The sequence below is a fragment of the Anomalospiza imberbis genome, chromosome 2, assembly GCF_031753505.1.
Source record: "Anomalospiza imberbis isolate Cuckoo-Finch-1a 21T00152 chromosome 2, ASM3175350v1, whole genome shotgun sequence".
NCBI lineage: Eukaryota > Metazoa > Chordata > Aves > Passeriformes > Viduidae > Anomalospiza > Anomalospiza imberbis.
This window is the reverse complement of record NC_089682.1, coordinates 98,568,473-98,585,494: the sequence shown is the minus strand read 5'-3', so window position 1 is coordinate 98,585,494 and position 17,022 is coordinate 98,568,473. Positions and strand designations below refer to the sequence as shown.

The window sequence follows — 17,022 nt, the reverse complement described above, 5'->3', positions numbered from 1 at the left end:
ATCAGCATAGAAACCTTTGAGACTTACCTGGAACCTTGCAAGTAAAAAAGCATTTTGAGATTAAAGTTAATGCTGTGTAATCAGCAAGAGTTTCTAAATCAATATTGCATTTAGCAAAACATTGTTCACTTATGGATTGTTGAATTGGAAATTGAGGAAATGCAAACTTGAAAACTGAAAAGACTGCTTAAATCCCCAGGACTCAGAATATAATATTGAATTCAATGTTCATACCTTTATCTTTGAGAGAGGAATCAACCATGGTGTTTAAAAATGAATCATGTTGCACAACACAGTCTTGAAAAGTGTGAACTTGGAAAGATCAGTCTTCCAGCTGGAGTGCAATCAGTGGCTGTATTCCACAAATACTGTAATTTAAAATGGAAACAAAAGTCACTGTGATGTAAATGAGGAAATTGATCAAGAATGATTGAATGGGAAAGGTGTTTCATAGAAAAATCTTTAAAACAAAGATGGAGATGTGAAAAGGAAGCTAAATGAGGACAAGAAAAGGCTGTCTGCTCCAGTAGCACAAGGGTATGTTAGCAGGAGATGTTGGAAAAGATTAGATAAATCAGATCACTATTTTTTTAAAAAAAGTATGTAGTTTTCAGTGTTTTCCCATATGGGTTTGTCAATAATGTAGGTGAGCAGGTTGCTTCTGTAACTAAGCATGTATATATTGAAGATTTAGCATCCAGAATGATTTAAGAAAAAAGAACATTAGGGACATGTACACAGAGATGCTGAAAAACAGTTTTAAATTCAACTCTCCTTAGACATGCAATTGTGTCCAACTTGCAGAGGCTGTTCTTAGTCTCCACAAAATCCTATACAAATCTCTTTTCTCCTTTCCTTACGCTTCACCAAAGGGTGCAACGACTGGAACAAGTTCACTGAGATCAGACCCTTTGCTAAGGCTGCCCAAAGCGGCAACCAACCAGATAACCGAATTGCGACTTCAGGGCAGTCAAAATACTATTTCTGATGTAAGAAAGGTTTTATGAAACACTTTAAAACGTGGCACTAAACTCGTAGACGTTGTCAGGCAGCTTCTTCAGCGTGTGCGCCCCTCGGGCTGTGCAAGGGGGGTTCTGCAGGGGGGAGAATCCCGTACCCAGCTACTGGGAGTGAGCCTCGGACAGGACAGAGGGAAAGTGCCCTCTTCTTCCCAATTGTCCTCCAGCAATGCCCATACCTCTTGTAACAACCATCATGAAAAATTGTTTCAAAGTGCGAAAAGTCTGCTTCTTCAGGCTGCCAAGTCAGCCTGGTGCAAGACAAGGGAGAGGTCGCAGGGCATTTCGCCCAGTCGGTACCGAGGCTGGGAGCCCTTCGGCCGGGGGGGACTCCTGACAGCGGTGATGGGAGGCTCCGCGGGGCCGCGGGCGGGGGGCTGGGCCGGGCTGCGCTGGGGGCGGAGGACGCGGGTGGGGTCTGGCTGTGACTGATGGGCCAGATGCGGTTGAATGTTTTAGAAAAGGGGGGGCTCTGCGCCGCCGGCACAACTTTGGCCACGGGGTCGGTGTGTGGCTGACGGACGCCGGGCTCTGCCGCCAGCGCCCGTCCCTGTCGCCTTCCCGAGCGGAGCGCCCATCGCTGGCGAGCGGTGGCAGCCGGGGCACGGAGCGCGGCGACAGCCAGCGGAGCGCGTTTGCCTTGCCTGGCCGGCGGGCGGGGAGGATCGGCTCGGCTGCGCTCGGCGAGGTGAGCGGGAGACGAGCGGGGCGACGCCGAGCAGGTCCGGCCGGAGGGGCTGCTGGCTACGGCCGCCGCCGCGCAGCTTTTAGCCCGGCGCTGCTCTGCCGGCTGAGCTGCCCGCAGCGCCAGCACCGCCCGGGGACAGGCAGCGGCCCGGCCCCGGCCCCGGGGCAGCGAGCGGCGGGGCGCAGTGTCCCCGCAGCTGACGCCCTGTCCCCTCTCTCCGCGCAGGTCGGCGCTGACGGCGGCGGGGGCAATCTGCCGTGCCGCACAGCCATGCCCGCCCTCCTCCTCCTCCTGCTGCTCCTCAGCTGCCGCGCCGCCGCCGAGGACGACGGCTCCTTGCTCCGGCCGGGCCCGGGCAGGCAGAGCGCGGCCGCCGCGCCCCCGACGGCCGCGACCCCCGCGCTGCGCGGCGCCGAGCACAACGCGTCCCGCCCGGCCGCGCTGCCCAAGGGCGCGGGGCCGGCTGGAGGGCGGCCGCGCTCCGCCTCGCCCCCCATGTGCACGGGGCAGACGGAGATCAAGGAGACTTTCAAGTACATCAACACGGTCGTGTCCTGCCTGGTCTTCGTCCTGGGCATCATCGGCAATTCCACGCTGCTGCGGATCATCTACAAGAACAAGTGCATGAGGAACGGCCCCAACATTCTCATCGCCAGCTTGGCCTTGGGCGACCTGCTCCACATCATTATCGACATCCCCATCAATGTCTACAAGGTGAGGAGGGGCCGGGGGTGGATTCGGGAGCGGGCGCGGGGGTGCGGTCACCCCTCGGTGCTCCCTGCCGGTCCCCGCCGATGCCCGTCCCCGCCGCGGGGAGACGCGTCCCTTCCTGGCTGGGAGACACCCGTGGACTTCACTGCACAGCAAAACCCTGCCGGAGGGTGGTATTCTGGTCAGATGTGGTCGCAGATGGCACCCTTTCTGTGCCTCAGTCCCATCCCTCTCAGCGTTCCAGGCTGGGAATGGGGCAGAATGGAAGTGGCCAAGCTCTGAAAATCACCTGGAAACAGGTGCTGTCGCAGTGATAAAGGAAGTAAATGCAATAGATAAATGTTCAGTGGGCTGGTCGAGGAATGGAGGTGAGGCACAGAAGACCCTCTCCTGTGGGTACCACTTGGTCCCTTGTGCTCAGCTGCAGCAAGCTTGGTCATGATACTCTACATGGGTCTGCACAGTCCCTTTTGGCGTGGGGGCTTTTCTAAGAGGAGCCAAGATCGTTCAGCTAAGCGGTTTTATGCATCTTTTGGTTGGGAGGCACGATGCTTTCCTGAGCTGTGAACCCTTTCACCCTTTGCCAGTGTTGCAGCTTGGGCAGCATGAGAGGGAATGAGCCACACCTGCACCTCTCACACCTTCAGAAGTCTGTGCTTTGACTTGATAGGGCTTGGCCTGGAGAGGAGACAACCCCTGTCTTCTCTACCCAGCTTGTGCAATCCATTTGTCCTAAGGAATTAACTGGGCAGTTGAATCCAGCCTCTAGTTGTAATCTAGCACTCTTTGAAGGTATACTGGAAATAATAGACCTCCTTCTGCTTTGAAAGTTTGCAGTCTGGATCCCTGAGCACCCATCAGCAACTTCATAAAGTGAACAGAAGAGTCTTCATCTGTCATCTTCTTTTCACTTTATATGCATGATTGTAAACTAGGGGTTGTTACTTGTACTTTTAGAAAGCCATGTTGAAGGGACAGATTTTGAATCCATAATAATTATCCCAGAAGCTGCTGAGATGAGAATCTTCTTTCTTTATCCTTTTAAAGTATGTAAGCATTACAAAGCAGGGAATGTCATCATTGTGTTAAATTCATGATCCAGTTAATTTGGATTACATGATTGTTCTCAGATTTGAAGTTTCAGTGGTTTTTATACTATACACTCTCTTAAAACTTGTGAGAGGAGTGTACTCTTTTGAATGAAGGTGGAATTTAGAAAACAAAATAACTGCTTAGAAATGTGGTTTTGAAAAAAAAATATATTGAACAAAAAGATTTTTTTTATCTGTTCTCAGAAAAATCAAAAAGATTTAATCAATAACAGCTGTTCAGTATGAGACTTTGCAATGTCAATGATAATTTCAAAATTAATATTAATATGTGGTAATATACCTCAGTTCTTATCTTGATTGAATGTCACCAAGTGTATCATTATGAGTAGGTTGGAGCAGGAATAAAGGGTCAGACTACTAACCAATAAATATTACACCAGCTGCAAGTCTAGGATTTTTATTGTGCTATTGATAATGCTAGGAGCTATGCAATAGCTCTCAGGTGCTAAATCTCCCTCACTGCTAATCATCTTTCTGAAGAACTCATAATCACTTTATATTATCCCTTATAATAATGAGTGAAATATTTGCTATTTTAAGACAGAATTTTTGAATAAAGGCAAGTTTATAAAAACAAGGAAAAAACACCTATTAGATGCTATATTTATTTAATCAAATTTTGAGGGCAGTTTGAGTTGGTAACTTTTTATGAACTCTACATCCCATTTCATTCCAGAGCAACAGGGAGAATACATACAGTAATGCAATAAAAAAACTGCTTTTGATCACTCAGCAGTATGAGAAGCAAAGGCTCCCTCAGTAAATCAAGTATACTTAGCAATTGTAACTTGCAGTTTGAAACAATTTAAGACTGCATGAAACAGATCCAGATTCAGAATTTGCTACCACATCATCAGTGAGGCAGCTGCCTGAAACTGTGAGAGAATTTCTCATGTTAATAAAATGCCAGGAGTTCTTTCCTCAACACTTGCCCTAGAAAGTGGGAAAGTGTCTGTGAATGCTTTCCAGACAGACCTGTAGGAGACAATTCAAATGCTGCACTAGAAGAGCTTTTTATTAGGTATTAAAAGGGATAACTGCAAAAGATGTCCTCTGTGACTATTTAAGTGAATACATAAGTAGCTGAAAAAGTGCACAAATGAAAATTGACATCTCCTAAAAGAAGGGTATCTAAAGAAAAACAGGTGTTACCTGGATAGGGAGGCAAATGCAATCCAATGCATAAGATGCTAGTTAGTCCATTGCATTCCTAAATTTGAATATCATGCAATATGTTCACTAGAAAATGGAAAATATCAGAATATGTCACACAGTCAGGAAACTGGCTATGAAATGAGGGCTTGAAGGGCATTCAGTTCCAGCATGTAGAACCTGGCAGACCTTTTTGACTTTCTGGGTCCTGATAAATGGTCTGGCTTTGCCTGGATGTTTCAGCTGCAGAATGGGAAGCACAAGAAAGTCTGGGACAGTCATTCTGCAGTATGTAATGTTTTGGCAGTGTAGAAACTTTGCAAAATTGCTACTAATTGGATGTGCAGGGGATCCTATGCTGCTCCACTGAACAGAGTAAGTCCTTGTTAATTTGAGGCCGCAAACAGCAATTAAGGAGCAGAAGGATGGAGTAGGTGGTCAGTGAGCTTTTTGTGTCCTTCTCTGCACTTAAACTTTGGAAGCCAAGACAGTGGCAGCTTGTGCATCTGACAATACAAGTCTGCAGTTCTGGACAGATTATGCTGACTTTCCCAAGTAAAGTTGTTAAATCCCATGTCTTAAGACAGCAAAACATCAGGGCTTGAAATTCTAAACTTACACTGGCTTTGCCTCTCATAGGCTTGAAAAGCCATAATCACATTACATCACATCACATACTAACATGCTTTCTCTTCTGATACAAAAACATCTCTCTTATTTTGTAATATTTGTTCCTGTGTATTAAATAAAATTTATAGTCATATCCCAGTGGACTTTTAACAAGGGGAGCAATCTAGGCTCTGCACATTATTGTGGGGTGTTCTGAACTCTTTGACTACCAAGAAATGTCTGAAGAAGAATATCTACCCGGCAATATTGTCATAGGTTCCTTTTATTCAGAGCGCAATGGAAGAGTGGAGAAAAAAAAATTCAAGGGAAAGAAAAAAATCCAGTCTTTATCCAAGCCACTAATCAAGGTCCAGAGTCAGCTTTGTAGGCACTGATATATTTTCATTAACTTTATTTAGGGATTACATAAAAATATGGTTAGCATAATATGGCATTATCAAGCACTGGAAATACAAGAAAGACCAGATTAGGCACTCTATATACCATGCAGACAAATTGGCTCTTTTTTTAATCCAGCTATTCTCTGAAAAAGGCTCTGAAGAAGATTTCCGTAGAAATTTATTTGTAATGAACTGACTACTCTTGCAATGCAAGTACCTGTCGGCCATGCATTATGATAAAGCCAACCTTTTTCTAACTTTCTAATCAAAGTGCTTCTCTTTAGAAAGGATTCTCACTCTTCCATATTAGAACTCTTGGTTGCTGGTTCTTCTGATGTTAAAGGTAGTGGCCATTTTATTGGAGGAAATGCATTATTTCCTTTCTTCCAAGGTCTGAACCACTTACTTGAGGTCTTGCAAAGTTCCTCTCAAATTTCTTACACAAAGTTTCTTGATTTCTGACCATATTAATCTAGAAGTCTGTTTTGCTTAAGAACCCTTTATGGTGAACAAGTGCAGGTTATAGGCACTTAAGAAAGATCTGAATTGTCCAGTGGAGGGACCTGTCTGGACTCTGCAGGCAGTGGCGGGGAGGGGTAACTTTGTTCTGTATTTAGATGGGAACAGTCCATTCTGAAGTCAAGTATATGGGGTAGTGGAAATGTCTGAATGCTGTTAAAAGTACACATACGTAGTTGCTATGGTAGATCTAAAAATTGAAGTAAGTTAGATGATGCTAGTATAGATTTGTGAATTGAAAGTAGTTTTTTTCATATGTATACATTGTGTATACAGTCACGTCTATAAAAGATGCATGTGACAAATTTCAAAGCATGTTTTGACCTGTTTTGGCTTCTTCTTCTACCTTGTATTTATGCATCCCAATCTGACAGCAGCATGGCTTTCTAAGTGGTTACTTTTGATGCAGTCTTTCCACTGGAGTTGTGAAATTGCAGAAATTTTTTACTTCAACAGCACATTGCAAGGTTTCTGTCATTTTCAAGATGACTCTATAAAATTACTTTATTTTTTTTTACTAAGTTTCTAGCAGGAGTATGAAAAATGCTCCTACAAGAATACAAGAAAATAACTGCATGGCTCATATTAAGATTTTACACAGTTTATTAGATAGATCAGTAAAGCAATCCAAGCTATGCTTGAAAGCAGAAAATACATTTCCTTGTCTATAGGAGAGATCCTTACCTGACAGAAGTATTGCTAAATAGTAATAAGTTTGTAATGTTGTCTGACTTATCCCTGACCATAATTTTAGTTTCCTGGGCAAATTTTCTGTTTCGAAAAATTCTTGTTCCTGTAAAATATCTGTATGTATGTCCCTGTGTCAAAAAAAAAAAAAAAAAACCCAGCAAAAAAAACCCAAAAAGCCCAGGTGAAAATCCACCAGTCATTTCAGAGATACATTGAAAAACTGTTGTGTGTGAATTAGGTGTAGAGCTGCATGTCTGTTTTCTCTTGTACCTGCTGTTTATAATGATGAAAATCAAGTCCAGTGTCCTGCGAACGAGACTTGCTGTGAACGCACAGCTTGGCGGAAGCGCGAATTCCTGCTCTGCTTTCCCGTGAGCATTCACTGGTCGGGACTGGAACACTGGTGGGAATATTCACACGCTTTGCTGCTTCTTCCTGCCCCACTGCAGCCCGTGAGCTGCTGTGGGCTGGAGCCAGGTATCAGCCTTCTGCCTGGGGACCACAGCAGCTGAGCCCTAGAGCAGCACATCGTGCTCACAGCCTGGCTCGTTCCAGCAGCAGATTGAGAACATCTCTCAGTTCTTGCACAACTAAGAGAAAGCAGAGTGGGAATTGTGATTCACAGGTGTGTCTGTGAGTCACAGCATCTCTTGGGGCTTCTTTCATAGCTCTGCAGCTTGTACATCAGTTTAGGCTCAGATTTGTCCGGGCTGAGAAAGCGTTGGCTAGACATGCATCAGATGTATTGGTTCTTTTAAGTATGCTTTCACTTCATTCATTGCAATGTTTTCCCTTTCCTTTTGATCTATTTCATCTTAAACACATCTCTGCTGCTCAGCAATTAAAACTTTGTCTGTGTAAAATAAGTGACTGTAAGACATTGGAAAGGTCACTCGGAATACAGCCAGTGGTAGACTACTCTTGGCATCTTACTTATGAAAACACAATATTATTTTTCTCTTTGCTGCCACTTGGCAGCATTTCCTCATAGCTCCAAGTAATTTGTAAAATGACAATCTTTTTACAGCTACCCTATTGTGACTCATAAGAGAATAATTTTACTCATACAAAATTGCAATAGGCTACATCTGTATTTCACTAAGAATTATCACTGTCCATGGAGGCGAAGCTCCCAAATACTTTACATTGGATCTTCACTGTACTTCAAAGCCATATTTGAAGGGGATAGCAATACAGAGAACAAACATAAACATCAAGGAAACATAGTTCAGCAATCAAAATATTCTTTTCTTACTTTCTTAATGTTTTCAGGCTTTTGGTGTAAGCTTGTATTGTTAACCACTTGCAATACCATGATAGAGAAATTTGTGACTCATGCATTAAAATGCTCAGATTTCACAATACATCAGCTGCAAGACATAAAGCACATGTTTTTGCAATCCAGTGCAGACAGCTGCATGTCCATTCTGCCCTGATATAAGCTGGCTGAATGAAAGTAATGTTTTTATGTTATGATAAACTGAAGCTAATGTACCCTTTCTCTCAGTAAACTGCATTCAGTCGTGTGCCGCACCTCTATAATCCCAAACTGGAGCTGGATCAAATCCAGTCAGTTTGGAGCACAGGTGTGACTGTCTGCACCTGAGTGATAAGTATTAGTTCAGCAAAATCTTCAACATTTGGCTGAGCTGCTGTGATTTTAGGGAAGAGAGACAGGCTCTACACACCAGCTAGATGTAAGTAAAAGTTTTCAACAGATCCTACCAATAAAGATTTGACCAAAGTCCTGCATTTCAGTTACAAAGAAAAGAATATTTTATTTCAAAGTGTTTTTTTTAAATAAGTTCTCTCTAGTCTAGTATATACTCATGTACGGTAGGTACCATAAATAAGTATACAATGTACTTACTACCCAGTCCTTGATTTCTATGGCAAATAGATGTGAAAGGCTGGAGGTTCACTGCCTGATTGATATAAATCAATTCAGGTGTCATTCAATTCTGTAGGGTGTACATTTAGAATACATGTAATTATTCACATTACAGTTTTAATAGTAGATTGTTACTGTCAACCTCTTACAGAAATTCAAAAGCCATTTCAGGGAGAGGCTTTACTGAAAATACTTTAATTACAGACTGTGTTATTTTCCCACATCACATAAGCAAAAGATATTCTATGGTTATCACAACCTCATCCCTTCTTCCTCTGCTTTATTATTTTCCATAAAATAATTGAGAAACATAAATCCTTAGAATTTATTTCTCTGCTTTATTTCTGCAGAGGCATTATATTTATTGTCTTACTTAAGTAGATCATTGAAGAAATATAAAGCTAAGCCATGTTGCAGTTTGTCTACTGCTGTTCTTTTAAAGATTCCATTACAGCACAGAGCTAAAGCAGGTATTTGGAGGTATTCTGGTATCTGAAAATACTGGTGGCCACTTCATAGAGATTCCCAAAAGCCCACAGTCATGAAATGTTCTTAACTTCCTTTGTGTTCAAATAAAATAATATTTAAATTATTTCAGAACTCTTCAGAAAACTCTCATGGACCTTGTAAGTGTTTACCCTTAGATGGACATGTATGCTTGCATAAGGACTTTGCTGAACCAAACCAGTGTGAGCAGGCAACTCTGTGGCTACCTTCAATTATAGAATTGTGGAATAGTTAAGCTTGGCAAAGATCTCTTAATATCATCAAGTCCAGCTGTCAACCTTGCCACCACTGTGCTTATCCCTAAACCATGTCTCCAAGAGCCACATGTACATCTTTTTTTGAACTCTTCCCTAAGCAGCCTGATCCAATGCCTGACAGGCCTTTCAGTGAAATTTTTCCTAATACCCAATCTAAACCTTCCCTGGTGCAACTTGAGGCCATTTCCTCTTGTCCTGTTGTTTCTTACACAGAGAAGAGACCAGCCCCCACTTTATTACAGCCTCCTTTCAGGCAGTGGTAAAGAACAACAAGGTCTCTTCTTCTCCAGACTAAATAATCCCAGCTCCCTCAGCCGCTCCTCATGCAACTTATTCTCCAGACCCTTCAGCAGCTTTGTTGCCCTTCTCTGAATGGACTCCCAGCACCTCAACCTCAATGTCTTTCTTGTAGTGAGGGGCCCAGAACTGGACACAGCACTCGAGGTGTGGCCTCAGCAGTGCCAAATACAGGGACAATCACTGCCCTGGTCCTGATTCAAGCCAGAATGCCATTGGCCTTCTTGGCTACCTGGGCACACTGATGGCTCATGTTCAGCCAGGTGTTACTGGCACTCCCAGGTCCTTTTCTCACAGATCTTTCCAGCCACTTCCCCACCACTCTTCCTGCCTGTAGCAGTGCATGGGGCTGTTGTGACCCAAGTCTTGTTGAACCTCAGACACTTGGCCTTGGCCCATCAATCCAGCCTGTCCAGAACCCTCCTTAGAGATTTCGTAGCCTTTCTGGTTCCCAGAAACATCCACACAGTATGATGAGCTATTCTTCCATTCTTACAAGCCTCTTAAATGACTGTTTGAAGAGACTCAGGCCAAGGGAAAGATTTTCCAGTCTCTTTTGGGTAGTCCTTTCTTCCTTCTCCTTTTATATTCTGTAGCCCTGTATCTGCAACAGATTCCAAAGACCTCATTTGAAGAAAGTTATGAAAAACAGAAATGGGCTTAGATAATCTAATTACAGAAACTCCAAAAGTTTACTCTTCTATATAACAATTGCGTCTAATTCTTGGCACAACCCTTTTTGTGGAGAATGTTATTTTAATGAAAACTGGAAGATTTGGCTCTGCTCTGATGTATTTGACCATCAAAGAAGCTCACAGCAGAGTTCAAAGGCTAAACATTGCTAAACTGAGGCTACAGATGTTTGTCTGTTCACATAATCAGCTGTGAGTAAGGTGCTTTCTGTGTCCAGTAAATCTTTTCCCCTAAATCAGATAAAATGTGCAGCTGGGGATGTGACAAGGTTTCCATTAAAGTGTATGAGTCAAAGTGTAAGTGAGCCATCCTGAAATGCATTGTGCTATTTTCTCTATTTCTTAGTATTTAAAATTTGCTGAATGTGCAGATAGTCCTTTTAGTATTGTTATTCAGAATTTCATGAACTGTTCAATGAAGACCATTAGTGAGGAATTCATCTGATGTTTTTACCTACTGCAAAACATTTAGATCAAACTATCTGCCTATGCTCCTGGAGTGTTCAGTGGGTCCTTTCATTTGTTATCCGATGGTCAGCTAAAAACTGTGGGGTGTACATTTCTCTCCAGTGTTGCCTGACCTCTCCGCTGATGGAGCCTAGACACTAAGCTTCAAATAAACTCCACCCCAGATATGCACCTGCTGGCTTTGTCGCTGTTCTGATCAGCCTCAAGTAATTTTCTGTATTTCTGATCAAGGGTGTGTTATTTGGGATGTGTAAGAAAAGCAGTGAACACTCAAGGCAGATAATGACAATTCAAAGATGTAGAAGAGCCTCGCCTGCTCTGTCATTTTTTTTCCATAAACAAGGGGTGATGAAGTTAGAAGCAAAAGGAGTGGAGTTTGCAGGGCTTAAAGAGGCAGGACTAAAACTTAAGTGATACCCTTATCCCACCAGGGTGTGACTACACTGCTACTGTCTAGTTTTTAGGACACACATCTCAGGGGCTCCCTCGTGAAAAGGTTCTTCTTGACTAAGTTTTGCATAAAATCATGAAATGGTTTGACCTGAACTTTAGAGGTTGTCTAGTTCCTACCTCCATGGCATGGCATGGCATGGCATGGCATGGGCAGGGACACCTTTTAGTGGACCAGGTTGCTCAATGTCCAACCAGCTTTGAACACTTCTGGAGGTCGGGCATTCACAATATCTCAGTTTAAAGCCATTCCCTTTTTGTTCTATGACTAAACGCCCCTGTAAAAAGTCCCACTCCAGCCTTCTTTCAGGCCCCCTTTAGGTACTGAAAAGTTGCTACAATGTCTCCTCATCTCTTCTCCACTCTGAACAAACCCCATTCAGCCTGTCTTCATAGGACAAGACCTGGTGTAAAAAGAAAACAGGCAAGACATAATTCCTTGTTTCAGCATTGGGAAGGACTTTTTTTTAAAATAATTGTTGTTTTCTTTTCACAGCTGCTTGCAGAGGACTGGCCCTTTGGTGTTGAAATGTGTAAATTAGTGCCCTTCATTCAAAAGGCCTCAGTGGGCATCACAGTGCTGAGTTTGTGTGCCCTCAGTATAGACAGGTGAGACCCATTTTTCATTGAAGTCTCTAATTTGTTTCCTATATGGGCATTGGCTCAAATTCACCTTTCCACTCAGGTGGTACAATGCAAATAGGATGAATTTAAGCCAGTTAAACTGAGTGAGTTTTTCCGTATTTTGAATTTGTAAATGCGTGCTGTTGCTTCAGGTACCGAGCAGTCGCTTCTTGGAGTCGCATTAAAGGAATTGGAGTGCCAAAGTGGACTGCTGTGGAAATTGTCCTCATCTGGGTCATTTCAGTGATACTGGCTGTTCCAGAAGCTATTGCATTTGACATGATTACGATGGAGTACAGAGGAAGGTATCTTAGAATCTGCTTGCTTCATCCCACACAGAAAACATCCTTTATGATGGTAAGTCACTAACATTGATAAAATCTCTGGGCGAGTTCCTTGGATCTTCGTAGTGTTGTGTGGATTGTAATGTGCACAGGTGTATGTGACATGTAGGTGAATATAATGTTCAAATGAAATATTGACATTTCTGAAGCATACTGGTTCAAAGAAGAGCATTCAGAAATCTTTAACTTTTTGTGGGCTTTGAACATACTGCTGTCTTGTCCTGTTTTCTCACCTGTAATGTACACCTTACAGAAATGCTTTTCAGGACAGGCTGACCAATTAGTTATGGCACACTTAGCAAAATGCTCAGCATTTAATTCCTAACCATGTTTTTGCTTTGCTTTTTTCTTTACAGTTTTACAAGCAAGCTAAAGACTGGTGGCTGTTCAGCTTTTACTTCTGTTTGCCACTGGCTATCACAGCATTTTTCTATACTCTCATGACTTGTGAGATGTTACGAAAGAAAAGTGGGATGCAAATTGCTTTAAATGACCACTTAAAACAGGTAAAATTTTATCCCTGGCTACTCTGTAACTGTAGACAGGCTAAGTAATAACTTTATTGATTTTCCTGCCACATCATTCTGTTCTTGTATGACTTCAGGATTAGAAGCAAAGTGAATTTTCCTAGCAGCGGTGCTGCTGAACTCATATACATATGTATATATCAGAGCCCTCGGGAACCTAAGATTTTAACTGAAAAATCAAAAAATTGTTTCATTCTTGTTTGGTTTTAATGTTTCAGGTTTTATAGGTTTTAGTTCTTTGCTATAATGAGAGTTGGCTATTTTGTAATGAAAACCGAAGTCATACACTAGTCTAGAAGGTGGTGCTATAAAACTTAATTATTTTGAAAAAAGTTCTTGCTGAACTCCAGTGAGGTTAACAGTATATGTTAGCAGAACATATTTCAGCAGACATTCCAAGGTACTAGTGCCCCAGACACAAACATCAGACATCACTAGGATTAAACTATGATTGCTCTCTAATGTGTATTTGTGCTCCTTTCCTCTTACCTGGTTAGAGCTGTAATTGGAATCTCTTGGGGCATTTAAAATAAGATGTGAGATCAAAGCACAAGGAAATGCAATAGAAAACAAGCTGGTATTTGAAAGTGATCGGGGAGACAAATATGTTTTAAATTTTAATTTAAATTATTGCTTAAATTAATGTTTTTGTGACCTCAATTTTTCATGTTATTACTCATACTTCTTGAAATAAGAGACATATCGAATCAGTGCGAGACATCTAAAACAATACAAAAGATCAAGCACATATTCCAAGAAAATAAGCTATTTGATGTTTTCCTAACTCCTTTTGTGATAGGCTCTTTTATCTTGTTTATTAAACATTTGAATATTAGAAGACAACAGCAATTCAGAGGGAGAGAGAGGAACTGTAACACTGTTTTGTCCAATTTTCTTTTTCAGAGACGCGAGGTGGCCAAAACTGTGTTCTGTCTGGTACTTGTTTTTGCCTTGTGTTGGCTCCCACTTCACTTAAGCAGAATCTTGAAACTCACTATTTATGATCAGAAGGACCCCAACAGATGTGAACTTCTAAGGTGAGAATGCAAAAATAAAATGTCTGTATATTGTGGGCATTCTCCATAGGCATGTTTGGATTTCCTATTGAACTATTGAACTGATTCAGACTTTATTGTTGATTATAGCTGTTACCCACACAAGTTAATCTTGTTGATTTAAGCCCCATTACTATTACATTTAATAGCTAGTCTTGATTAGTGAAACCGAGTCCAATTTCCATACTTGTATATCTCTACTTAGCCTTTTCAAAGCAAATGAGAAGTGTCTCACTTTCATTTCCACACAGCTTTTTTCTTGTGATGGACTATATCGGTATTAACATGGCTTCACTGAACTCCTGCATCAATCCAATAGCTCTGTATTTGGTGAGCAAAAGATTCCAAAACTGCTTTAAGGTAAGTGGCTGCTAGGAGTTGCTCCTCTGGTAAAAGATGATGTCAGTAGTAAAATTCATTCCTTAACATGCACAAAGTGTCATTAAATTCTACTTTAAATTTTAACTGGGTTATGGTAAATGTTCTCTCCCTCTCCTGCTGAAGTTCCGTAGGAAGGAACTAAGGTTTGATGGGAGCGAAAAGAGAAAGCAAAAGAGCAGAGTGTACAATAAACCCTCTGGGGACCATGCTGATCAGTGCTACATCACTTCCTGACTGAAGCTGGCACCCAGCTACTTCCAGAGCACTGATGAAGCAGACTCAGACTGTGCTGCAGAGATTCACGTAGGCATATCCTCTGCATCCTGATAGGGAGGGTGCTGAGCCTGGGCTCCCTCATCCTGACTGAGCACTTTGATCAGTCATCTGAGGCAGAGGGTGCAAATCTGTACTTGTCCCTTTGCAGCACCAACATTTTATGAGACACACCTGTTTGTAGTCCTGGCTTGGTGTGAGTAAATAGAGCTGGGCACTAATTCTCCACACAGGATTTCAGGCTCTGGATTGCATGTGGCTGGCAGCCTATCAGTCCTTCAGCCTTCATGTCTGCTAGGAAAATATGAAAAGTTGGGCTTTTTTTGTGAATCCTTACTATCTTTGTACACTGTATTGGAGTCCTTGCATTGCCTATGGCAAGTTGTTAGAGTTTTCTTCCGAAGCATTTAACCACTGGCCACAACTAGGGTTATAGCCTGGCTGTTTAAATTCCTTAGTAGCAAGATGGAAACACCTTTCAGTCAGTAGCCAGTCAGCTCTACATGTAGTAGTGTTAATGTATTTCCCACATAATTGTGACAGCACAGGTTGCAGAGGTTTTAGTGTTGGTCTTGTCTTCCCTGTCTATGCTGCTGGCTCCCTGAAAGAGTCACTGGAGCTGAAAGCAAGTAAGAGATCTCCAGCATCCTGAGCATGGAAGTAAGTGGGTGTGAGGAAGGCACTTCCAGCAACCAAAGGCCAGACAGGACCATGAGAAAAAGGTCTGCAGTGCATTTAGTAAATGTATGAATTGTATGTAACTTCTCCTTTTTCCACCTCAGAACAATGAGCTAAATATCAGCATCTTGCTTAGAAAACATAGATAAGAATACTTTTTTTTTTTCCCAAGAGAGATTATCAGAGAAAGGACAACAAGGAGTCATAATTTTATTTTCAGATGTATTTAGAATTGCAGACCAGATTTGAAGGGGTATGTGTGTGGCTGTTACTGTATATAACTACTCAGTATAACTCTTCCTGTATTCCAGCAGTAAGGTTGCTGATGAAACCATTTAAGCAGCTCAGAGTCGAACCCCATTTCTGTGCTTTATTCTCTAATCCCAGAGCAGCAGCTTGCACATTTGCCATTTCCTACTCTACCCCTGAGAAAGGGCAGCTTTTCAGTGCATTTTGCCACATGTGCAAAAGCAGAGTGATGTAAATTGTTTATTTCTTTTATTTTAACAGTCATGCTTGTGTTGCTGGTGCCAATCCAAAGATCTGTTGTCCCTGGAGGAAAGGCAGTCCTGTTTAAAGTTCAAAGCTAATGATCACGGATATGATAATTTCCGCTCCAGTAACAAGTACAGCTCTTCATAAAACAAGCATAAAAGGTATATTCTCTTACATTAATGCTGGTGCCTTTTTAAGTAAAAGTGGCAATTACTTTTAACAAGATGGCAACATCCAGAAAAATCTATTGTATTTGCACAAAAAAAAAGAACATTAAAAAAATTTCCCTAAATCTCTGTCACATTGAAAATAATGGACATTATTGAAATCATCATTTATGGAACATGAAGAGAATCATAGAAAGAACAAGTCATTGTTAGCACTTGAATACTTCTGAATCAGCACTTCTAAATGATCCCCACTTCCTGTACATTAAGTTTGTATTCTCTGTAACACTTGTAGGAACTGAAGTCACAGTAATTATTAAGCAGCATAATGTCAAGTTAATTGGATCAAAGCCATTATTATATGTAACTCAATGTATTGTCTTTTATAAAGCAAATTAACCACCATCACTATTGTGAGTTTTTTAAAATAAAACATGAAATACTTTGTACTAGAAGTCTAAATGGTAAAAAGTAGAATTTTTATCAGGTATATTATAGAGGTAGCCACTGAAAATATTAAAGGATGCAGTAAATCCAAAGGTGCATTTTACTTTGATGATTTTTTTTACCTATTATTGTCAGAAGGAACCTCCCAAGGGCTCTATAAGTTCCTTTCTGTAGCCGCTGTGTGTCTTAGTGCATTTGCCAGCACTTTGGTTATGAATATTTGTGTCTACTAATAGCAAAGGAGAGAAAAACACACCAGAAGCAAAAAATTACCACTAGCAGAAACATACAAACAACGACTATTATTTCAGCTATTTTTAGTTGAAAACAAATGGATGGTATCCTGTGTAAAAAGTGGGCATTCCAGAGCCTGATGGTTCTCTACTGGAGATACTTTTGTGACAATTTAAAACTCTTTTACAATCCAAATACTGTCTTGGGGCAAATTTTTTTAGAAATAATAGGTGAAAAAAAATGTAACCAAGGTAAAAAGAGATAATTTGGACTTCTATCTTAATTTAGATTTAAATCCTCATAAAGAAAATAATTCATGAACTGTACTTCTAGA

The 17,022-nt window shown here is 41.6% G+C and overlaps 1 protein-coding gene across 1 annotated transcript; it reads left to right on the top strand.

Annotated features, from left to right (window-relative positions):
- Positions 1-1,585: 1,585 nt before the first annotated feature.
- EDNRB (endothelin receptor type B) lies at positions 1,586-16,557 on the top strand. Its single transcript, XM_068182385.1, has 8 exons — positions 1,586-1,707; positions 1,933-2,421; positions 11,960-12,072; positions 12,240-12,444; positions 12,788-12,937; positions 13,862-13,995; positions 14,265-14,373; positions 15,856-16,557. The coding sequence occupies exons 2-8, from the start codon at positions 1,978-1,980 to the stop codon at positions 15,985-15,987; spliced, it is 1,287 nt and encodes a 428-aa protein (XP_068038486.1). The 5' UTR covers positions 1,586-1,707; positions 1,933-1,977; the 3' UTR covers positions 15,988-16,557.
- Positions 16,558-17,022: the final 465 nt, after the last annotated feature.